The sequence below is a fragment of the Rutidosis leptorrhynchoides genome, chromosome 4, assembly GCF_046630445.1.
Source record: "Rutidosis leptorrhynchoides isolate AG116_Rl617_1_P2 chromosome 4, CSIRO_AGI_Rlap_v1, whole genome shotgun sequence".
Lineage (NCBI taxonomy): Eukaryota > Viridiplantae > Streptophyta > Magnoliopsida > Asterales > Asteraceae > Rutidosis > Rutidosis leptorrhynchoides.
Genome location: NC_092336.1, coordinates 542,930,165 through 542,957,572, shown reverse-complemented (window position 1 = coordinate 542,957,572; position 27,408 = coordinate 542,930,165). Strand labels below are relative to the sequence as shown.

At 33.1% G+C, this 27,408-nt stretch overlaps 1 protein-coding gene across 1 annotated transcript; it reads right to left on the bottom strand.

Annotated features, from left to right (window-relative positions):
- Positions 1-19,102: 19,102 nt before the first annotated feature.
- Positions 19,103-21,281, bottom strand: LOC139845117 (endo-1,4-beta-xylanase 5). The gene is made up of 5 exons (XM_071835345.1): positions 21,122-21,281; positions 20,907-21,008; positions 20,646-20,792; positions 19,905-20,543; positions 19,103-19,576 (listed from the first exon to the last, which is right to left on the bottom strand). Exons 1-5 carry the CDS (start codon positions 21,242-21,244, stop codon positions 19,238-19,240), a joined length of 1,350 nt encoding a protein of 449 aa, XP_071691446.1. The 5' UTR covers positions 21,245-21,281; the 3' UTR covers positions 19,103-19,237.
- Positions 21,282-27,408: the final 6,127 nt, after the last annotated feature.

Below are 27,408 nucleotides of genomic sequence, written 5' to 3'. Positions count from 1 at the left end.
ACTCTTGTCTATTTTACAGTATAAAAACACAAAATGGATAGACAACCCAATATTTTAAGAGACCTACCCGGAGACATGATTGATGAAATCTTGTCTAGAGTCGGTCAGAATTCTTCGGCACAACTATTTAAGGCGAGATCAGTTTGTAAGACATTCGAAGAACGTTCCAAGAATGCCTTGGTTTATAAAAGGCTTTCGTTCGAAAGATGGGGGATATCACATTGGGAAATCCATAAGTTACGATGTGTTTACTTTGACGCATATATTGCGGGGAACCCAAATGCTATTTTACGCAATGGGTTAAGAAATTATTTTGACTCAATATATCTGAATATTGGACTTCATGATTTAGAAAAAGCGGCTAACATGCAACATAAAGAAGCACGTTATGCTTACGGATTATTAATGTTCGCTTCTCACCAAAGTGAGAACAAGAACATCGGGCTACAACTATTAAACAAAACGTTTCCACAAGTGACGGAGTCGGTAATTGGGGTAAGAAATGAGGTTTTTAGATTATTACGGGACTGTTGGACATTACGTAACCCTCGTCCCTTTGATGACGTTACAACACGCTGTCTTATCAACGGCCATAACGGTTATGTTGCACAAGACCAAGGATGGGAAGTAGTCCTAGTAAAACCAGAATGCATGACTTGTTTCTGGACGTATGAATTACGTGTCTTTATTGCCTTTGCTGAACGACTTGTGTACTAGCTAGAATTGTCTTCACAACTATCTTGTATCAAAGTTATTGTGTGCTATATTTCATGCTTTATGTAAAATAAGCGGTATTGTAAGTTTGTAAAATATTGTATAAAAGTTTGAACGCGAAATATTATTATAATCAGTTTTTCATATAGAATTGTAGTAGTTGAATTGTATATTAGCTACTAAGTATGAACTTAACGGGTAGGTACTACCCGAATTTAAACTTATAAAACGCTAATATGAAGAAAAAGCTTTTATAAATGAGTTCATATTATGCTACGAAATACTATTAACTACTCTTAATATTCTGTATGATTAACTTGTTCCATTTAACTATTTTGAAGGAAATGGCACCGACTACTCGACACACCGTGAATATGAATGAAGAGGAATTCCGTACTTTTCTAGCTTCAAACATAGCCGCAGTACAGGCTGCGCTACATACCAACAATAACCTTGGATCTAGCAGTACAGGAAATCGTGTAGGATGCACCTACAAAGAATTCACCGCCTGCAAACCTTTGGAATTTGATGGAACCGAAGGACCGATCGGATTGAAACGGTGGACCGAGAAGGTTGAATCGGTGTTTGCCATAAGTAAGTGTACTGAAGAGGACAAAGTGAAGTACGCTACGCATACCTTCACAGGTTCTGCGTTAACATGGTGGAATACCTATCTAGAGCAAGTGGGACAAGATGATGCGTACGCACTACCGTGGTCAGCATTCAAGCACTTGATGAACGAGAAGTACCGTCCCAGAACCGAGGTCAATAAGCTCAAGACAGAACTTAGAGGGTTAGGAACCCAAGGATTTGATATTACCACGTACGAAAGACGATTCACAGAATTGTGCCTATTGTGTCCGGGAGCATTCGAAGATGAGGAAGAGAAGATCGACGCGTTTGTGAAAGGATTACCGGAAAGAATCCAAGAAGATATAAGTTCACACGAGCCCGCCTCCATACAACAGGCATGTAGAATGGCTCACAAACTAGTGAATCAGATTGAAGAAAGAATTAAAGAACAGACTGCTGAAGAGGCCAATGTGAAGCAAGTCAAAAGAAAGTGGGAGGAAAACGGTGATAAGAATCACCAATACAACAACAACAGCAATTACAACAATAATCGCAACAATTATCCCAACAATCGCAACATCAATCGCAACTACAACAAACGGCCCAACAACAACAACAACAACAACAACAACAGCAACTACAACAATCATCCCAACAACAATAATAACCGCAACAACAACAACAATCAGAAGCAACTATGCCAAAGGTGTGAAAAGAATCACTCAGGGTTCTGCACCAAATTTTGCAACAAGTGTAAAAGAAATGGTCATAGCGCGGCGAAGTGTGAGGTCTACGGACCAGGGGTTAATAGAACGAAAGGAACAAATGGTGTCGGAACGAGTAATGGCGGAGCAAGTAGTGTCGGAGCAAGTTATGCCAATGTAGTTTGTTATAAATGTGGAAAACCAGGCCACATTATTAGAAATTGCCCGAACCAGGAGAACACGAATGGACAAGGCCGTGGAAGAGTTTTCAATATTAATGCGGTAGAGGCACAGGAAGACCCGGAGCTTGTTACGGGTACGTTTCTTATTGACAATAAATCTGCTTACGTTTTATTTGATTCGGGTGCGGATAGAAGCTATATGAGTAGAGATTTTTGTGCTAAATTAAGTTGTCCATTGACGCCTTTGGATAGTAAATTTTTACTCGAATTAGCAAATGGTAAATTAATTTCAGCAGATAATATATGTCGGAATCGAGAAATTAAACTGGTTAGCGAAACATTTAAGATTGATTTGATACCAGTAGAGTTAGGGAGTTTTGATGTGATAATCGGTATGGACTGGTTGAAAGAAGTGAAAGCGGAGATCGTTTGTTACAAAAATGCAATTCGCATTATACGAGAAAAAGGAAAACCCTTAATGGTGTACGGAGAAAAGGGCAACCCGAAACTACATCTTATTAGTAATTTGAAGGCACAAAAACTAATAAGAAAAGGTTGCTATGCTGTTCTAGCACACGTCGAGAAAGTACAAACTGAAGAAAAGAGCATCAATGATGTTCCCATTGCAAAAGAATTTCCCGATGTATTTCCGAAAGAATTACCGGGATTACCCCCACATCGATCCGTTGAATTTCAAATAGATCTTGTACCAGGAGCTGCACCAATAGCTCGTGCTCCTTACAGACTCGCACCCAGCGAGATGAAAGAACTGCAAAGCCAATTACAAGAACTTTTAGAGCGTGGTTTCATTCGACCAAGCACATCACCGTGGGGAGCTCCTGTTTTGTTTGTCAAGAAGAAAGATGGTACATTCAGGTTGTGTATCGACTACCGAGAGTTGAACAAACTTACCATCAAGAATCGCTACCCACTGCCGAGAATCGACGACTTATTTGATCAACTACAAGGCTCGTCTATTTATTCAAAGATTGACTTACGTTCCGGGTATCATCAAATGCGGGTGAAAGAAGATGATATTCCAAAGACTGCTTTCAGAACACGTTACGGTCATTACGAGTTTATGGTCATGCCGTTTGGTTTAACTAATGCACCAGCTGTGTTCATGGACCTTATGAACCGAGTGTGTGGACCATACCTTGACAAGTTTGTCATTGTTTTCATTGATGACATACTTATTTACTCAAAGAATGACCAAGAACACGGTGAACATTTGAGAAAGGTGTTAGAAGTATTGAGGAAGGAAGAATTGTACGCTAAGTTTTCAAAGTGTGCATTTTGGTTGGAAGAAGTTCAATTCCTCGGTCACATAGTGAACAAAGAAGGTATTAAGGTGGATCCGGCAAAGATAGAAACTGTTGAAAAGTGGGAAACCCCGAAAACTCCGAAACACATACGCCAGTTTTTAGGACTAGCTGGTTACTACAGAAGGTTCATCCAAGACTTTTCCAGAATAGCAAAACCCTTGACTGCATTAACGTATAAAGGGAAGAAATTTGAATGGAATGATGAACAAGAGAAAGCGTTTCAGTTATTGAAGAAAAAGCTAACTACGGCACCTATATTGTCATTACCTGAAGGGAATGATGATTTTGTGATTTATTGTGACGCATCAAAGCAAGGTCTCGGTTGTGTATTAATGCAACGAACGAAGGTGATTGCTTACGCGTCTAGACAATTGAAGATTCACGAACAAAATTATACGACGCATGATTTGGAATTAGGAGCGGTTGTTTTTGCATTAAAGACTTGGAGGCACTACTTATATGGGGTCAAAAGTATTATATATACCGACCACAAAAGTCTTCAACACATATTTAATCAGAAACAACTGAATATGAGGCAGCGTAGGTGGATTGAATTATTGAATGATTACGACTTTGAGATTCGTTACCACCCGGGGAAGCCAAATGTGGTAGCCGATGCCTTTAGTAGGAAGGACAGAGAACCCATTCGAGTAAAATCTATGAATATAATGATTCATAATAACCTTACTACTCAAATAAAGGAGGCGCAACAAGGAGTTTTAAAAGAGGGAAATTTAAAGGATGAAATACCCAAGGGATCGGAGAAGCATCTTAATATTCGGGAAGACGGAACCCGGTATAGGGCTGAAAGGATTTGGGTACCAAAATTTGGAGATATGAGAGAAATGGTACTTAGAGAAGCTTATAAAACCAGATACTCAATACATCCTGGAACGGGGAAGATGTACAAGGATCTCAAGAAACATTTTTGGTGGCCGGGTATGAAAGCCGATGTTGCTAAATATGTAGGAGAATGTTTGACATGTTCTAAGGTCAAAGCTGAGCATCAGAAACCATCAGGTCTACTTCAACAACCCGAAATCCCGGAATGGAAATGGGAAAACATTACCATGGATTTCATCACTAAATTGCCAAGGACTGCAAGTGGTTTTGATACTATTTGGGTAATAGTTGACCGTCTCACCAAATCAGCACACTTCTTGCCAATAAGAGAAGATGACAAGATGGAGAAGTTAGCACGACTGTATTTGAAGGAAGTCATCTCCAGACATGGAATACCAATCTCTATTATCTCTGATAGGGATGGCAGATTTATTTCAAGATTCTGGCAGACATTACAGCAAGCATTAGGAACTCGTCTAGACATGAGTACTGCCTATCATCCACAAACTGATGGGCAGAGCGAAAGGACGATACAAACGCTTGAAGACATGCTACGAGCATGTGTTATTGATTTCGGAAACAGTTGGGATCGACATCTACCGTTAGCAGAATTTTCCTACAACAACAGCTACCATTCAAGCATTGAGATGGCGCCGTTTGAAGCACTTTATGGTAGAAAGTGCAGGTCTCCGATTTGTTGGAGTGAAGTGGGGGATAGACAGATTACGGGTCCGGAGATTATACAAGAAACTACCGAGAAGATCATCCAAATTCAACAACGGTTGAAAACCGCCCAAAGTCGACAAAAGAGCTACGCTGACATTAAAAGAAAAGATATAGAATTTGAAATTGGAGAGATGGTCATGCTTAAAGTTGCACCTTGGAAAGGCGTTGTTCGATTTGGTAAACGAGGGAAATTAAATCCAAGGTATATTGGACCATTCAAGATTATTGATCGTGTCGGACCAGTAGCTTACCGACTAGAGTTACCTCAACAACTCGCGGCTGTACATAACACTTTCCACGTCTCGAATTTAAAGAAATGTTTTGCTAAAGAAGATCTCACTATTCCGTTAGATGAAATCCAAATCAACGAAAAACTTCAATTCATCGAAGAACCCGTCGAAATAATGGATCGTGAGGTTAAAAGACTTAAGCAAAACAAGATACCAATTGTTAAGGTTCGATGGAATGCTCGTAGAGGACCCGAGTTCACCTGGGAGCGGGAAGATCAGATGAAGAAGAAATACCCGCATCTATTCCCAGAAGATTCGTCAACACCTTCAACAGCTTAAAATTTCGGGACGAAATTTATTTAACGGGTAGGTACTGTAGTGACCCGAACTTTTCCATGTTTATATATATTAATTGAGATTGATATTTACATGATTAAATGTTTCCAACATGTTAAGCAATCAAACTTGTTAAGACTTGATTAATTGAAATATGTTTCATATAGACAATTGACCACCCAAGTTGACCGGTGATTCACGAACGTTAAAACTTGTAAAAACTATATGATGACATATAATGGATATATATATAGTTAACATGATACTATGATAAGTAAACATATCATTAAGTATATTAACAATGAACTACATATGTAAAAACAAGACTACTAACTTAATAATTTTTAAACGAGACATATATGTAACGATTATCGTTATAAAGACATTTAATGTATATATATATCATATTAAGAGATATTCATACATGATAATATCATGATAATATAATAATTTAAAATCTCATTTGATATTATAAACACTGGGTTAACAACATTTAACAAGATCGTTAACCTAAAGGTTTCAAAACAACACTTACATGTAACGACTAACGATGACTTAACGACTCAGTTAAAATGTATATACATGTAGTGTTTTAATATGTATTTATACACTTTTGAAAGACTTCAATACACTTATCAAAATACTTCTACTTAACAAAAATGCTTACAATTACATCCTCGTTCAGTTTCATCAACAATTCTACTCGTATGCACCCGTATTCGTACTCGTACAATACACAGCTTTTAGATGTATGTACTATTGGTATATACACTCCAATGATCAGCTCTTAGCAGCCCATGTGAGTCACCTAACACATGTGGGAACCATCATTTGGCAACTAGCATGAAATATCTCATAAGATTACAAAAATATGAGTAATCATTCATGACTTATTTACATGAAAACAAAATTACATATCCTTTATATCTAATCCATACACCAACGACCAAAAACACCTACAAACACTTTAATTCTTCAATTTTCTTCATCTAATTGAACTCTCTCAAGTTCTATCTTCAAGTTCTAAGTGTTCTTCATAAATTCCAAAAGTTCTAGTTTCATAAAATCAAGAATACTTTCAAGTTTGCTAGCTCACTTCCAATCTTGTAAGGTGATCATCCAACCTCAAGAAATCTTTGTTTCTTACAGTAGGTTATCATTCTAATACAAGGTAATAATCATATTCAAACTTTGGTTCAATTTCTATAACTATAACAATCTTATTTCAAGTGATGATCTTACTTGAACTTGTTTTCGTGTCATGATTTTGCTTCAAGAACTTTGAGCCATCCAAGGATCCATTGAAGCTAGATCCATTTTTCTCTTTTCCAGTAGGTTCATCCAAGGAACTTAAGGTAGTAATGATGTTCATAACATCATTCGATTCATACATATAAAGCTATCTTATTCGAAGGTTTAAACTTGTAATCACTAGAACATAGTTTAGTTAATTCTAAACTTGTTCGCAAACAAAAGTTAATCCTTCTAACTTGACTTTTAAAATCAACTAAACACATGTTCTATATCTATATGATATGCTAACTTAATGATTTAAAACCTGGAAACACGAAAAACACCGTAAAACCGGATTTACGCCGTCGTAGTAACACCGCGGGCTGTTTTGGGTTAGTTAATTAAAAACTATGATAAACTTTGATTTAAAAGTTGTTATTCTGAGAAAATGATTTTTATTATGAACATGAAACTATATCCAAAAATTATGGTTAAACTCAAAGTGGAAGTATGTTTTCTAAAATGGTCATCTAGACGTCGTTCTTTCGACTGAAATGACTACCTTTACAAAAACGACTTGTAACTTATTTTTCCGACTAGAAACCTATACTTTTTTTGTTTAGATTCATAAAATAGAGTTCAATATGAAACCATAGCAATTTGATTCACTCAAAACGGATTTAAAATGAAGAAGTTATGGGTAAAACAAGATTGGATAATTTTTCTCATTTTAGCTACGTGAAAATTGGTAACAAATCTATTCCAACCATAACTTAATCAACTTGTATTATATATTATGTAATCTTGAGATACCATAGACACGTATACAATGTTTCGACCTATCATGTCGACACATCTATATATATTTCGGAACAACCATAGACACTCTATATGTGAATGTTGGAGTTAGCTATACAGGGTTGAGGTTGATTCCAAAATATATATAGTTTGAGTTGTGATCAATACTGAGATACGTATACACTGGGTCGTGGATTGATTCAAGATAATATTTATCGATTTATTTCTGTACATCTAACTGTGGACAACTAGTTGTAGGTTACTAACGAGGACAGCTGACTTAATAAACTTAAAACATCAAAATATATTAAAAGTGTTGTAAATATATTTTGAACATACTTTGATATATATGTATATATTGTTATAGGTTCGTGAATCAACCAGTGGCCAAGTCTTACTTCCCGACGAAGTAAAAATCTGTGAAAGTGAGTTATAGTCCCACTTTTAAAATCTAATATTTTTGGGATGAGAATACATGCAGGTTTTATAAATGATTTACAAAATAGACACAAGTACGTGAAACTACATTCTATGGTTGAATTATCGAAATCGAATATGCCCCTTTTTATTAATTCTGGTAATCTAAGAATTAGGGAACAGACACCCTAATTGACGCGAATCCTAAAGATAGATCTATTGGGCCTAACAAACCCCATCCAAAGTACCGGATGCTTTAGTACTTCGAAATTTATATCATATCCGAAGGGTGTCCCGGAATGATGGGGATATTCTTATATATGCATCTTGTCATTGTCGGTTACCAGGTGTTCACCATATGAATGATTTTTATCTCTATGTATGGGATGTGTATTGAAATATGAAATCTTGTGGTCTATTGTTACGATTTCATATATATAGGTTAAACCTATAACTCACCAACATTTTTGTTGACGTTTAAAGCATGTTTATTCTCAGGTGAATATTAAGAGCTTCCGCTGTTGCATACTAAAATATGGACAAGATTTGGAGTCCATGTTTGTATGATATTGTGTAAAAACTGCATTCAAGAAACTGATTTCGATGTAACATATTTGTATTGTAAACCATTATGTAATGGTCGTGTGTGAACAGGATATTTTAGATTATCATTATTTGATAATCTACGTAAAGCTTTTTAAACCTTTATTTATGAAATAAAGGTTATGGTTTGTTTTAAAAATGAATGCAGTCTTTGAAAAACGTCTCATATAGAGGTCAAAACCTCGCAACGAAATCAATTAATATGGAACGTTTTTAATCAATAAGAACGGGACATTTCAAATAAAAAGGTAAAGAGCTTCAAAATATAAGAGAAAATATAAAGCCCAATAACAACACGGAGGTAACAAACCGTGGATATTAATACGAATAGCAATATAAGGACACGGTATAATTAAGAATAGTATCACCCTAAGGTAATAGTAGAAGTAAACAGATTTTTCTGATGAAAGATTGAAAGGAAGGATGACAGAAATGATAATTAGGAAAATATCAAGGATTAGAATTGGATTAAGCATTTTCACAATCTCTTGAAATTGGGAATTGAGAATAGGAATGGTAAAAGTAATGGAACGGAAGAAGTTAATTTATAGTGAAATATCTGATAACGAAATCAAGGCAGATCTCCGCATTTAATTAAGAGAGATCCTAATTTCCTTAATTTCCGAAGAATCAAATCTTATTACGGAGATTTTCTCTAAATCCCTTGAATTCCGGAATTCGACCAAGGCAACGTCAAAAGTTAAGATGCGCTCTATTTTCTAAATTCAACCATGACTAGTCAAAAGTTATGATGAAACATGTCTTTCTCATTTCACTATTTAGTGATAACTTCATTCGTACGCTTTGAGTAATTAAATCGTTTTATCTATATTATTTTATAGTGATAAAACTCTATTTAACAACTCAGATTCGTCATGAAAAACATTTTTATTGTTAGCCATGACCACCTCACTCAAATTTCGGGACGAAATTTCTTTAACGGGTAGGTACTGTGACGACCCGGGAATTTCCGACCAAATTTAAACTTAATCTTTAAATAATTTTGACACGATAAGCAAAGTCAGTACTGTCGAGTCTCAAAATTTTTGAAATTTTATTTATGTAATCAGTTACCCATTGATTAGTCCTGACGATTCATGAACCATTAATCGTAAATATATATATATATATATATATATATATATATATATATATATATATATATAAATAATTATATATTATAGACTAAACTATTATGTGCTTAATTATAATGAAGGATAACTTAAGTTACTGTTATATATATATATATATATATATATATATATATATATATATATATATATATATATATATATATATATATATATATATATATATATATATATTTATGAATCTATATACGATCCTATTAAATATATATATATATAAAATATATAAATATTAACTATTCGGTAAATGTCATCTTAAAATCTTACATAAATAATAAATGGTATCATAACAAATTTAATTGTAAGGTTGAAAATAATTGTTACATTAATACTATTATCATTACTTTTATTATTGTTAATATCAATAATTGTAATATTAATATTATTATTTTTAATATATATAAAAATTTGATATGTACAAGTTATCATATTATTATTAATATTATTATTTTCATTAATAAAACTAATAAGATTATTATTATCATTTTTATTATTATTTTCCTTATTAGTAATTAAATTTATTAAAATTATCATTATTGTTAATAATAATATTATTATTTATCATCTATTAATACTAGACTCTTTATTAATAATATTATTAATGATATTATTATTAGTGTTATTAATAACCTTAATATATTTATACTTATTAAATATCAAAATTTAAGAAATTGATATATATACATATATTAAAAGTTATATAAACACAGATACATATAAATGCATATACATATACAAAATAGTAGATTTATGTATGCAAATGCGTATACAAATATAGATATACATATAAATTACGAATATATATATGAATTAATATATATATACAAATACATATACAAAAATGTAAATACAAATTTATATATTCAACTTTCTGTTCCTCTCACGATATAGTTGTTGATGACTTTTGATTTTGTCTCTAATTTGTTATCTGTCTTAATCTAATCCAGTACACAAATCAATTTCAATCACAGTAATTTACAAATTCTGTTGAGTGTCACAATCCCCTTTTGTTTTATATATATATATATATATATATATATATATATATATATATATATATATATATATATATATATATATATATATATATATATATATATATATATATATATATTTTGATTTAATTGATTCTGTGATTACACTTAATCGCTATAAAACAATCAAGCAGCCTAATGTATTATTAAAATTCGTTTATTCTCTTTCACCATTATCAATTCTAAACCTCCCAAGCTTTTACCTGTCGAATTAAAACAGAAAAAATAGAGCTCAGACCCATTTATCTCTGTTTTTCTTTCAATTTTCAATTTAAATAATTTTGAAATAAATCTCAAAAAGTATTAATGTAGTGATGTTAGAAATCACTTACCTAAACTTTCTGAAAAGTTTCAATTCTCAATTCTTTCAAACGAGTACGAATTTTGAAGTCAAAGTTAAGTTTTTAAAAGTCAACGATATTGTTCATCGCGAAATTTGAATTCAATCCGATGTTTTAGATTAAATTGAAGTTACAGAAAGTTTTTAAGATGGATTTAAAATATATTTCATGTTGAGTTCGTGGTCTGAAACACACTAAATTAACGAATGTGAATTTGAAGTTGAAAACGGGTATTCAGGATAGTTATAGCATATTTTTTTGTGTTCTTGTTGTTTTAATTAATCTATTACAGTTCTAAAAGTTTATGTGTCCTAAAAATAGTTAAATAAGATATTAGTAATCTGTTTTGAACCCTGGTCGACTGAATTGATTATGATGAAGAAGATGATGCATAAAAGAAACGAAATTAAATAAATAGGGTTGAATAAATAATCAGAAAAGTAAGCAGCAGCTGAGTGGTTGGGCGAGTTTGGGTTTAACCGAGAGGTCTCGGGTTCGATTCCGGCTAGTGACAAATTCTTTTTAGATAAAGCTTTTCAAGGGTATACACAAGTTCTTTTATTTTAATTTTTTTTTATTAATTATTATGATTATAATTATTATTGTTATTATTGTTATTATTATTATTATTATTATTATTATTATTATTATTATTATTATTATTATTATGATAGTAATATAAATTATTATCATTCTTATTATATTTTTTGATATTAAGTAACATCATTAAGAATTAATAGTGTTATTATTGTATTATTAATATTGATATAAGAATTATAATGATTAGGATTATTATTATTATTGTTAATCTGAAAATAATACAAATTATTATAATTATCATTAGTATAAGTATTAGTAATATTTAGAATTTTTATTAACAAAAGTATTACTATTAAGATTATCATTAGTAATAAGATGGTTATAATAATTATTATTATCGTTAAGTATTAGGTATTGTTATTAAAAATTATTATTTTCCTTACCATTGCTATTAAATTATTCACTTTATTAAAAACTACTATTATTATCATCATTATGAGATTTATTATAAAAACTATCATTAATATTATCATTTATAGAATCATTAATGCTATTATCATTAATATTAGTACTATCATTATTATTATAGATATCACTTAAAATATTATCTTAAAATACTACTTTAACAAATAAATGATATTTATATAAAAATATGTTTAACACATATAACATAACAAAATTCAATATCTTTATATATAAAATGAACATATAAAACATATATATATATTATTAACATAAAAATAATATAACTAATACATTTATATATATATATATATATATATATATATATATATATATATATATATATATATATATATATATATATATATATATATATATATATATATATATATATATATATATATATATATATATGTGTGTGTGTGCTCAATTACAATTATGTATATTAATAAATATACAAATGATATAGGTTTGTGAATCCGAGGCCAACCCTGCATTGTTCAGTTGTTAAATATCGTTATATGTATTTTTAATACAAAATACATTATGGTGAGTTTCATTGCCTTTTTACCCTTTATATTTTTGGGCTGAGAATACATGCGCAATTTTTATAAATGTTTTACGAAATAGACACAAGTAATTGAAACTACATTATATGGGTGAATGATCGAAGCCGAATATGCCCCTTTTACTTGGTAACCTAAGAATTAGTAAACCAGTCTACTAATTGACGCGAATCCTAAAGATAGATCTATTGGGCCTAACGAACCCCATCCAAAGTACCAGATGCTTTAGTACTTCGAAATCGTTTTTATCATGTCCGAAGGATTTTCCAGAATGATAGGGGATATTTTTATATGCATCTTGTTAATGTCGGTTACCAGGTGTTCAATCCATATGAATGATATTTTTGTCTCTATGCATGGGACGTATATTTATGAGAAATGCAAATCTTGTGGTCTATTAAAATGATGGAAATGATTATTTATATTAAACTAATGAACTCACCAACCTTTTGGTTGACACTTTAAAGCATGTTTATTCTCAGGTACGAAAGAAATCTTCCGCTGTGCATTTGCTCATTATAGAGATATTACTTGGAGTCATTCATGATATATTTCAAAAGACGTTGCATTCGAGTCGTTGAGTTCATCAAGATTAATATTAAGTCAATTATAGTTGGATATATTATGAAATGGTATGCATGCTGTCAACTTTTAATGTAATGAAATGTTGTCTTTTAAAAACGAATGCAATGTTTGTAAAATGTATCATATAGAGGTCAAGTACCTCGCGATGTAACCAAATGTAATGAATTCGTCCGGATGGATTAGGTAGGGTCTTTAGACCTTTGCAGTTCATTTGGACGGCGTCCAAAATTGTTGGACGGCGTCCAACAAAGAAGGACTGGACGGCGTCCAAAAATGTACAGATTTCTGCTTTGCCGAAATTTCACAAGTGCACGAACCAAACTTCAAACAATCACAATTTATGATCCGGAAACAATCAAAACATGTATCTTATATCGTCGGAAAGGTATTTTGACGAGGAAAACAACTAAACACATATCATCAACTAAATCCAACATTTATTACACCAAAGTCCAATATTTATGCTCAACATAATTACTCCAAGTTCATTAAATGCGTTTCATGATTCGGGCAACCAACTTACATGTATGATATGCCGTTTCGAAGGTATTTAAACATACATTGCAACTAAACACTTACCAACAACATTTCGTAGCATTCAATGCATCAAAAGTTCATATTTAAGTCTATTAAACCCTAACCAAAATCACAAAATCAATAATCATGTTTAGTCAACCTACACATCAAAATGAAGCTAGTGATGCTAGTAACACATTTAATACATGAGCTTTTAACATCTAACAACATTTAAACACCCAAATCTCAAGATCAAACTAGTCACTTTTCAAGTTTAAGCTAGTTACACCAAAATAGCAAGAACAAGCAATTAAATCACATAATCATGTAAGACTTGAGCCATAGACACTAATTAACACACTTTTAAGTAAAAAACACTAGGAACATGAAATCTAGAGTTTTTATAAAGTTACCCAAAAGAGACGAAGTTGGTATGGAATCGAAGAGGAAGATGCAAGGATCCCAAATATGTAATTTGTTTTGAAGAACACTTGCTAGATCGAAAATGGATGATGGATCTTTGATTTAGGAGTTGAGAGCAAAAAGATGGAAGTATTAAAGTGGAGGTGAATGAATGATTGGAGGAGGAGGTGGTTTGACCATTTGACCTAGTCAAATCTTTGGTCTCTTGGCAATTTTAGTCCCTCGAGTTTAGAAGCGGGTGCGTGAATTACCTAAACGAAATATTTGAAAACGCAAATTAACGGGTGATGTTATAATTTAATAACGGACTTTAAAATGATTTGACGGAAAGTAAACGAAAAAAGGCGGGTCATTACAGTTTGAGGAGCTTCTCGCCAACTTGTCTAAAATCCACCACCTTGTCGGATCTTGAAGAGAACGAATACGAATGAACACCCGGGGAACCTTGCATGGATGGAATCTAAGTGACATCTTCAAAAGCAAAATCGGAAGGTCTACCATTCAAATCATGAAGCAGCTCGCCCTTCAAAATTTTTTGTACCGCCTCCCCAAACGAAAATCATCTTCAAAATAAAGAAGAAAAACACATTATCGACCTCCTTATTCTTATTCTCGTTCTTCTTTTGTCTTTTCTGTTTGAAATCGCAACCCTTAGAATTTGGCCATGTTAATTTTTTACTTATTACATTAACCCATACGGGCGGACGAACGTCTTCACACTGTTTACAAATTCACGTACACACTTTCGAACTAGAGCCCGTACCACTTGTTCACGACCACAATATCATTGACTAAACCTTCACCTTCAAGAACACTCTTCGATCCAAACTCATAAGCAGTCGCCGCCATAGTCTTCGTGCCAATCTCACACCCCATGTAAGAACATCATCAACCGAGCCATCATTCCTGTTGCCTCACCAACGCCTTCTCTCCATATTAGTCGAACTTTGCCATCACGTGGATGAATTTGTGTTTCGGTGCCGGGATAACAATGTTATCCTCGATGTCACTATCTGCTAAATATCTCTAAGCATCGTTGCCACCATCAGCCACACCCGCGTCGTTAAGAGTGGTTTAAGTTAGATATGACAATGAACATTCGATCCGATTCGCTTAAAGCGGATATGGATGATCTAAATGAATGAACCCGATTTCACACGAAATACTTAAATATGTAAACATATAATATATATATATATATATATATATATATATATATATATATATATATATTATATGTTTACATATTTAAGTATATATATATATATATATATATATATATCATATTTACTCTCAATTATATATATATATATATATATATATTATTTCTTTAAATTTGTACATATGTTTTTCTTTTTTTAATGCAAATTTTTTTAATATTTTCTAATTTTAATGGCGGTATATTTTCATCCATATATAACTGCTATTCTCAAGTCTCAACACACTCTAGAGATAACACACTCTGGAGATGATTATATTTTAATATGTATGGCGGGATATTTGTTGTCATCATATCATAAATCTGTAAATACATATACACAAGTTACGACAACTAGTCAGTCAGGTGATTTAGAGAAAGTAGGTTATATACATTACGGCTTATTTTATAAGTAATTAAATAGTTTTATAGCAACTATGACTTTATATTGTATGAAGCTGAAAAAAATATCTAACGATGAATTTTCTAATGGATATTCATTAATCGAATAATCCATCGGATATGGATATGAATGGATGAATTAAAATGAAATGTATATGTATATGGATATTGATGAAACTTTGGTTAATGGATATAACATAATCCGATCAATTGTCATTCATAGTCTGAGTGGGTTTGATGTTTATTTCCACAACATCATATTTAACTATGGATATTTCCTTTTTTGTTTATGTCCATTATATATTGGGCGAATTACTCAAAAAAGCAATATAAAAGTCACATTTTCTCAATAAATAGTATATTAGTTTTTTCTTTGTCTATAAAGAAGTTTGATTTTAATTTAATACGTAAAGAGGTGTTCGATTAAAAAATGATTGCAATTGAGGTATAAATTGACAACTTAACGATTCGATATGGTAGTCACAACAATCAAACGATTCGATATGGTAGTCACAACAACCAAATGATTCGATATGGTAGTCACCCTAGTAGAAAGATTAAGCCTTGTAGGAAGTCTTTAAACGCCATTCTTTATATAAAAAATATGTTAATTTTCCGAGGAAGAATCCGAGACCATAAAGTTGTTAACCCGAACTTGGAAGGATACCAAGTATCAATGTAAGAACGAGTGTTACATACCGTTTAGCAGCCTTACAACGCAATATACCATCGAAACGAATATGGAGCATCAGACAAAAGTACAAAACAACCGAACCCACTTCATTAGAAAGAGCATCCAACATCGTCTCCATTCCAGATCCTTGATTCGAACATTTCCAATTAGGAATGGCGCCCGCAGGCAACGGGCGCAGATCCTATATACCCGCCACCCGCTCGTCAGGTTCTTTTTTGCTCATTTGGACTTGTTACCCGCTCACGGGGCGGGTAAAAAAATTCGCTCATGCCCGTTAAGCGCGGGTAATAAAAATATACAACTTAGTTAAACAAAAATTTAAAAAGCCAAATAATTTTATTAACTATACGGAGTAACAAAACTATATGTAAAATGACGTAAAAATTAAATTTTGTATTTATATGTAATATTATATATTTAAATTTAATCATTATTCCATTTAAAGTAAAATAACTTTAAATTTAATAATTCTATGTGTAAACTCGCAGGTAAAATAAAAAAGTCTCATGGATTTGTGGATCGGGTTTTACACGCGAAGGGTATGCGACCCACCCACGACCGTCGGCGGTTATAACTTTTTACCTGTCGTGTTCGCGAGTAAGATTTAATGATTTTACCCGTCCATTGCGGATCGGATACCCGCGGGTCACAGGATTTTTTTGTCCATTGCCATTCCTATTTCCAATCCCACTTCAATTCCCCATTCGAAATACGATCGACCAATAAGCAGTCTTCATTACGTTCGTTGTGAACAAGACGATTGAATCTATCTTTTAAATAACCTTTCACGAGCCAATCATCTTTCCGAAATCGTATCGACACCCTGTTTCCTGCCTTTGCTTTTAATATTATTATAAAAATGGATGCCATAAATTGGAGCTAGTTTGTTTAACAAAGAAACTTTTTATTTACTGTAATTAACCTATTCATTCATTCTAATTATTAACTTAACATACCTAATTAATTAATCGTTGACACTTGTTCAAACTGACCAATTACAAAAGATAAGAGAATAATTGAAAGACAAAGGTCAGAACCCAGTGGTTGATGTGGTTCCCTTGATACTACCATGCCAAAAGCCCTTTAATCCGTTAGACACGTTTGGTAGCAACCAGCAACCTTTCGGATCCATTTCTGTCACAACATTATCCCTGTTTACTGCTGGGTGTGAGCAACTGAGCACACTTCTCTCAACACTACCTCCAAATACTTCCCATGCCGACAAGTCCACAAATATCATGTTTTATTAGTACTTCTATTGTTACAAATTGAAAATAAATAATTTATTTGAAGTTTTTAGCATGGTCGCTTACCTGAGTATCTTGATCATATGTGTTGCTAATATTAAATTTTTGTAAGCCAAATAAGAAGCTGAAATGTAGCAAGTTGGTCTTGTACACCCTAATCAAAGCAGGTTTTGGGGTTAGAAAATGGCCTTCTAACCCGGTGTCATGCATTGTAACGTGCCCACCTCCACCTGTTGATGCATATTGTTAATTTCTAGTTCGATATTTTTTTGTGTGATATAATTCAGTCTTATATTTTTAATAATGTAATAACAATTGTGACTATTGGATGTTTGATATTGTGCATATATGAATTAATCAATAGTTAAACTGACCCGACTGTCTATTGACTGTGTGAGACAGTCGGCCGACTGAAGACACTGTCAGTGTAAGGTCGGTGTAAGTTGATCAACGATCGACTAAACAAGACAGTCGACCGACTGATGGAGTCAGTCAACCGACTGTCACTGCAGACAATATTATATATACCGGTTTCGTGTTTCATTCCAAGGTAACACATTCTTATAACCCTAATCGATCCAAGTTGTTCTGCAATCGTCTCCTACCTCCAACCCACCGATTTACAACATTTAGGCACCGTTCTAATCTAGCTAGAAGTCTAGGTTTGGCTATTTCGGTCCCGAGAACGACTCGTAACTCGATTAACCCTCGTTCTATCGTATTCCGCCTTTAGATCGAGTCTACACCATTTTAAGATCCTAGATAAATAGTCTAAACCACCTCCATCATCCTAGCGGTGTATGCAGCAGCACTCTAATTCAGATCACCACTCGTTTCCACCACATTAAAATCTTTCATATACAACATAGATGATGGATTAGCTCAGTTGCACAACATTTTGGCTCATTTTCAAAAAACATGCGATGCCCTCTAACCGTAATTTGGTTAGATCTAATGAAATCTAACATAAAATCAGGTATGGTGTAGTTGATCTGCCCGTGTTCTGGCTCAGTTACAGACCATTTTAGCTCATTTTCATAAACAGCTGCATTGAATCTTTCCAGGAATCATTCTACAAAAAGAATGTTAAACTAGCACAATAAATATTCCGATAAATGCGTAACGAGGTATTAACACCCTAGACAATAAATTACAAACAGTTAAATTAAGAAGTAACAAGCAGATTCTCTAACTATCGTGATGGACGATACGGGCATATAACTAACTATAACTGTATGGTTATCATTAATGTCAATTCAGGAATCAACATACAAGAGTTTTTACATATTTAGAACAATTTGACCAGCTAGAACTAAACAATATGGAAACACAAATGGATGATGGACAGACTTTAATCCCCACACACTAAATAAATGTAGCATACACAATTTTGTAATTCAAATCTGAATACTAAAATGTCTTGTTTCATCACTTCTACTGACCGAAAATGTGGAGTTTGTGGTTTTTCCCCCATAACTAGCTGTAACTGTGTACTCGCCTAAGAACCCGTAGAAGCTAAAAGCACCATGTTCATCAGTTTGGCTTTTAACAAACCCTGTTTGCCATTGTTTTATAAGTTTGTCGACCGTGTCACCAGCTGGCAGATTATTGAAATTTGTATCTGTTAAGCACATTTGATAACACTTTCCGTTCTGATGCAAAGCGGACCACAACATTATTCCGTTCACCGAAGGATGCGAAAAGCCTTCTCTTAAAACTTCTTCTAGATACGTTGCCTATAATGAACACTTCTCTAAATGTTAGTTGCACAATTTTAACTTTATATATAAGATTGCTGTAATTCTTGGAAAAAATTACATGAGTCATCCCTGTAGTTTATCCCTGATTTCATGTGGGGCCCCCAAATTTTTCTTTTGACGTGCGGGGTCCCCGTACTTTACACTCGTTAAGTTGTACTCGTAAACCACATGAACCCCTTGCAAAACGAGTGTAAGTACAGGGACCTCGCACGTCAAAAAACAAGTTTAGGGATCCCACATGAAATCTGGGGTAAATCACACAGAGGGAAGCCTCATGTAAGTTTTTCTAATTCTTGATACAAACCTGTTGATCATGGTTGAATTTATTGCTGATATCAACTTCTGTTAGCCAAATTGGAAGCTGTAAAATTGCAAACTTATCAAGAATCGCTCTCATTAGAGGAAGATTAGGAACATCAAAGTGACTTTCTAATCCAATTCCATCCATCCACACTCCAAATCTTCTTAAATCATTTATTTTTGAAATGTAAGCATCGACCGTAGAATTAGAATCGCTACACCTCTCCACAACGTTAAAATCGTTCATGAAAAGTGTCGCTAACGGGTCAGCGTCATGTGCAGCTTTAAAGAATTTGAAAGTGGCATTTTGCCCAAGTTTCTCTTCATAAAAATTGAAGTGTAGAAACTCGTTGCTAACATCCCAATGGACGAATTCGTCCTTGTACTTGGTCATCAGGCTCGTGATTCTTCGTTTCACAGCTAACTCTAGCTCGGCATTGGTCAGGTTAAGTACCCATGATGGGAGGTATTTCGGGTCTTCCCAAAATATGTTATGACCTCTAGCAACAATTTGGTTTGCTCGGACAAAATCTAGCATATTATCGGCTAATGTATAGTTGTACACCCCTTGTTTAGGCTCAGTTGCAGCCCACTTGAGCTCGTTCTCAAATACGGCTGCATTAAATCTCTCCACAAACCATTTCTAAACATAAAAATAATAATCTAAACTTAGGCCGCATGATGTATATTGATGAGTTGTATTATACAAAGTTGCACTTGAACAGGAGAACTTTATTCGTTTTACCTGATAAGGTAAATTTCCAATAATGTAATTGTTTATAGCGGATCCAAATGGGAAATCTTTTGAGACTTGATCCACGCGAACAACGGCCCCTGGTAACCTCACTCCTTGTTTATTCGACACGTGAATCGTGACAGCGCGTTTACGCTCCTAAATCAATCAATGATACATTGAAGGAAAATGTCATTAAATGTCAAGTAATGGAGATTAAATGGTACTTTGGGTGTCAAAATTATTACCATTAAATGATTGCACTGTACTTACAGTATTGATCTTGTACTCTTGTTGAAATGACCATTCCTCTTTAGTGAAAGGTTGTAATGATGCACTAGAAATTGTTATGGTTATTTGCTTGTCACCAAAATTCTGTTCAGTGCATTTTATAATAAAATAAATATTACTATTATGTTATATTATTAATAATTAATAATTACTACTACATTGTATCATTGTATATAGAGTATAATTTGGACCAAAACCTGAAAGTAAAGTAAGGTTGGGGTCGATACTGAATTCATATAAAATCCACCCTTGAGGAATGACCAACAATCGTGACGAGCAATAACTGTTCCTACGCAATTATGTGGTGAATTTCCCGACATTAGCCTTGCAGTGATTAACGATGAATTTGAACCACCCTCGATTTTGATCCAACCTTCGCACAACAAGCCAATAAACAAAGTTTAATGATCAGTTCAAGCCTTGAACGTTTGTCTAGTTGGTTTCAGAAATGGGGGCATTTGGATAAATTGGTTGGACCACCATCTAAGTCTGTATGTGGGCCAGTGTGTAGTTGATTTACATCACACATGATGGGCCGGAAAGAGGAATAACTTTTGCTTAAATTTCAACCTTTTAATACGAGTGCAGTGATGGATTTTGATAAATGACCGTAGTTAACACACTTTAGATAATTGTACATTCATATAACTATCACTCGTTAATTAATAACTAACCACTATGTACAATTGCTTAAAACGCTTTAACAACTTCCGTCGTTAACAAAACTTTAAATAATTACTCTGTAATAAGTTGTATTAATTTATAAAATAAGTAAACTTGAAAACTATTGGAGACTTAACTTGAAACAACTAAAAGTATGATCAACTTCAAAACGAAAAGTATGAAACAAATATATGATTATTAAAATCCTATTATGGGTAAACGAATAAGGTTTAACTATTTAGGCTACTAAAAATATGTGATCTAACTGTGTTATCGCGACTATTTTCTATAGTAACATTTTTTCTGGCCACCTAAAGATATGCTATTATCGAGACCTCGTATGGTAATAGCACTCCCATCATTGAATGAATTACATGATATAAAAATGCTAATAAGAGACTTAACTTGAAAAACTATAGAATGTGGATGGAGTAAGATTCGGCAACACAAAAGCGGGCCAAGAAACGGTGGTTCCGTTTTCCTCAACAATCGATTCCATTGTTGTAGCTTCATCTTCAATGATCCCTCCGTTGTAAAGTGGATCTTCAGGTTCCACTTTACACTGTTATAAAAATTTATTACATAACCAAACAATGTCAAAATAGAGGATATAAAATACTTAAATTTTATAATAATAACTTATATCTGTCAAACCTATATATACATGTATATTGTGATTCATACTAGTATCAATTAGTATTACCTGAATGTATGCAGTATAATCATACAGGGGACTATCTGATAGAACACAAGAGAAACATGAGAAGATGATGGTAGCACCAACAGTAACAAATAAAGAAAACGCCATTAATTAATTGATGTTAAGTTTTTGAGAAAAAATGCAATAAAGTATTTCTTGAATTCCAGCACACACTGCAAACACTTTTACACCATTCTCAAATGGCTGCTCACGTGTTACTCTGATTCAAATGCCAATGAATGCAACAAACAATGTACATACGACACTCACAAATGGAGTATATAAATTATAAATATGGAGTGAATTTTATTTTATTTTTAATTTAAAAATAAACATTTAAATAACGTAGTTAGATAATCCGTATGATTTTTGTGACAAGTGCCTGTCTGTTATTTGATGTACAATATAATTCCTACTTCGGTTTTAATGTGTCATAAGATCACATGATTTTTATTTGTTAATTTAATCATGATTCGGAGGTGATAATTAGTGAATGATTACTTTTTTGGTTTAAATTTTAATTGATTTTAGCTTTTTCGACATGGTTAATGATTAGTATGGTATATTTTTGTGAATTCACAAGTGCAACGGTTATTATCATATGAAATTGGTAAGTAGCTTGAATTTCTTACACAATATTAGACAGTCCAAGGTAGACAACCGCATTAAGTTTATTCATTTTTTTTTAAATAAATATGAATATATATTTTTAACAACAATAGAAAATACGGACGTGTTTAGACGAAATTAACTGAAACTGAAGTTGTGACTTATAGCTAGAGCTGGAGCTGAAATTTATTATTAAAACTGAAAGCTGAAGCTTATTATTTTTCATAAATGTTTCGTAAAGTAGCTGGAGATGAGCTTATTATTGTAAATTGACTAAAGATAGACATTAATAATAATATATGAAATAATAATGAAGGAATTTTTAGTAATTTTACATATCATAAGCTTTATTTTTTTTTATAAATTTCTTGTAACAACCTTATTTTTTAAGCTCTATTTTTTTATTTTATTTTTGTATTCAAACAAAGCTTAAAAATAATAAGTTCTTCAAAACCATAAACTCTACCATATCATAATGATCATAATAATTACTCGTATAATTATAATCATTGATTTATTAACCATATTCAATCACTACATAAGGACATCAATTGAAATGATTACACTTTATATAATTGTTTTGCTTAATATGCATATGCCATCCTACAATATATATTCGAACTTAGAAGTGACTCAATATTGTTATAAGTTAATTTCCTTTTTAAAATAGTACCAACAATTAAACAAATACTAGTTTTCTAAGACTTAAAGAATATACATGGTATTGTATATGCTTCAATATTATCTCATCAATGTTTCAAAAGTCAAGTCATGAACTTATTTCTTTCTAACTAAATCTCAAACTTTAAGCTTTTACTTCCTTCTATATATGCTTTTATTTATAAGTTAACGTATGAAATATAATAAGATCATGTCATATATTGTGTTAGGATATACAATTAATAAAGGCAATAGACAAAAAGAGACCTATTCTTTCTTGCATCATGTGACAAATTATCATCCGTGACCTGCTTTCTTTCCGTGATGCGCATTTCGTACCCTGGTCTTACTTTTAAGGGGTTTTTTTTTTCCCCTCCTAACATAAGCCCTATTGTTGACACGTTAAAAAAGTATTATACAATTAAATAATTTAATTGCTACTCTAAATTATATAAACATCTGATAAAATATAGCTACTAGTTTAGAATTTTTGTACAAAATATCTTTTAAACTATATAAGACACAATTAAATTTAACTATAAGACCCATATACTATTAAGTTTTGTAGGTTTTTTTTATTAGCAAATACGGAGTAATTATTAAACTACCTTTCAAAGATAATTATTTTTGAAATATAATTTTGAGATTCTTAAAGCTTTGATTTTAGATCTTAGATTTGATGTACTTGTAAAATTCTCATTTTTTTTAAACTGCTGAAATTTTATTAGATAAAAGCTAGTCAGAAGCTAGACAAGAAACAAAAAAAAGAATTATAAATTAAAGGATGTGAAAGTTATGTGTTACAGCTAAGAGCATATTTGGAAAAAGAAATAAACGAATATAATCTAAAATCGTACATCTCTTGATTGTGTTGGAACCAAAGAGTGTGTTGTTACGGAGTCTTCATATCCATCAAAGGGTGAATACAAAAATCAGTACATGCGAGTTTTCTTCATGATCATTCCTGGTTGCGGATCGAGCCACTCGAAAATGTCATTAACCATTTCAAAATGTTGCGTTCAGATATCGGACCACATGAGCAACACGATGTGTTAACTCAACGACCCATTAATACTCAACCCCTATTTGTCTGTCATTTTCATATTTTCACTCTAAAACTTAAATTAAAATATTTGTAATAGAAATAATGTAAATATAGTGCATAAAAAAATATATACTAGGTAATCATTGTGGCAGAAAATAATTGGTTAATTGGTATCATGAAACAACCCAACCCGTATTTAAACCGGCCCATAATTTTTTTTTTGTTAATACAATAATATTTAGGTCCCAATTATGTTTCCGAAAACATCTTTAACACAAAAAATAAGTTCAATAAACTTTTAAAACATTTAATGCATAGTTTAATTATCCGAACGGGCAAACACGACCCGACCATTTTAATTTTCAACAAAATCGAGCATGGTGATTGGGGATACGCTACCCAATCCTAATCAATCCAAAAGCACGTCTTCTAAAGCAACCTAGCCAAGATCTCTAATCCCCACGCTTACCCGAGCCGCCATCACACGAACCTATAAAAATAGCAACAACGAGAGGGTAAGCTAATGCTTAGTGAATGTAAAGATACTATACACATACATATGCATAAAGTGGCTACGCATCACCAAGCATCAAAATAAACACATACCGTCACCGCATGGTAAACAAACTACAAAATAGCACAATACACGAAGTAGCTACACGCTACGTAATCACCAAGCTAACGCCACAAGATTAGCTACAACACAACGATAAGTATGTACATATACAATAACTAATAATCAACAACAACAATAAGGTTAACCCATTAACCCAAACCACATGAAGGTCGGCCGAACTACTCGGACCTTAGTGAATTCGCACTACCCGAGATTCACTTCCTTCACCACTTCTACAACCGAGGTTGGCCGAACTACCCGAGCCTTAGTGAATTCGCACAACCCGAAATTCACCACCTCATCACCAAGATGACCGAACTACCAGAGTCATCATTTTCTCAACAACAAATGCTAGCAATCCATCGCCAAAAGAGTTATCCAATACGCTAGCCAAATCACCACACCAAGGGTAAAAACCCAAAATGCATAAGCGTATCACATGGACCCGAAGCACAAGAGGAGTCCATTCACCCACACTAACATAGAGTAAACCCAAGCAAGGGTCACTCTACACACACGCACCCATTTTACACATTCACATGTGCATAGTAAATTTACACTCACCTTGAAATCTTGATGGATGCAACCGAATAATCTGCAATTGCCAATGGAATGTACCTATTCCATTAATCACATAATAAACAACACAATTAGGGTGGATTTACAGTCAACCCAAATTGACACATAAACCCTAATTTTGACCCATTTCAAAATTAGTCAACCAAATACACCCAAAATGGTTCCAACACCTCCATAATCACTGACACTAGTGAAAATGGCTCCAACAACGCCAACATAACTAAACCACAAGTTTTAAACGCTTGTCTTCTCCAAAATCAACTTACAATTCTTATTTTGACCCAATTCAAAATCAAGTTTCCAACAACACCCATTTGGGTTCTTTCAACAATATAATCACTAATCATAGTGATTACACTCAAATTAAAGCCCTAATCATAGCTAAATCATTAACCAACCCAAAACCCACCAACAATAATTTTAAACCCGATTACTAGCATCAATAAACTCACTTCAAGAGTTTAAATGGGTTTCTTGACAATTTAAGTTCAAACCCTAACATTGAATCTCAAATCAAACAATGAAATTCGGAGTTAGAACTTACCAATACAACCACAACGTAGCCACGAACGAGATGAACAACTTTAACACTTGAGACTTGACCCGAATCAACCTTCTTCTTCCCCGATTCAAGCTTTCTCTCTCTAAACCCTTTACTCTCTCTCTAGGTTTTAGTGTGTGAGTGGGAGGGAAAGAAAATGAAGAAAATGAGATGAGTATAAGATTTTGGCCAGATATATGGCCCTCAAACCGTCCATAAGCAAAAAGACAACTTTACCCTTCATTAAACTCATTAAAAGGCTGAAAAGCATCAGATCGTGCCTATTGTCGCGCCGCGGAGTAAACCCTCCGCGCCGTGGCCTAAAGGGTGATTTTAGTGCACATTTTTAAGATTTCTGACCCTCAAAATAGGCAATTGTCGCGCCGTGGCCATTCTGGTCGCGCCGTGGAGTTTTCCTGTTTCATCCGAACTTCAGCAACTTGTTTTGGCCATAACTTTTTAACCGTAACTCCGTTTTCGATGAATCAAATATCGTTGGAAACTGATAGTGCTCCAAATGAACATATATTTAGTAGCAATATCCTCCCAATATGTAAATTATTTAGTTGTAATTGTCCTATTTTAAGTTGTAATCGTTTATATTAAATATGTACGAAGACAAAAGGCGAAAATGACGATTTGAAGACGCAAATGACCAAAAAGCTCAAATGTACAAGATACAATCCAAGTGGTTCAATTTATTAATGAGAAACGTCTAAAAATGATAAAAGTACAAGTTGCGAAACGCAAAGTACAAGATATTAAATTATACGAAAGGACGTTCAAAAATCCGAAACCGGGACCTGAGCCAACTATCAACGCCCGACGCAACGGACCAAAAATTACAAGTCTACTATGCACAAGAATATAATATAATATTTAAATAATTATATAAATTATTTATATATTTTATATTATATTAAATAGTGTCGGCAGACTAAAAAACAAATGAATGTGAGCTGGTGCCAGACACCATGCGATCGCATGGCCAGAAGGCACATATCCCATGCGATCGCATGGCCCGAAAAAGTTGGTCAGGTCCTATAAATAGCCAGCTTATTCGACGAGTTT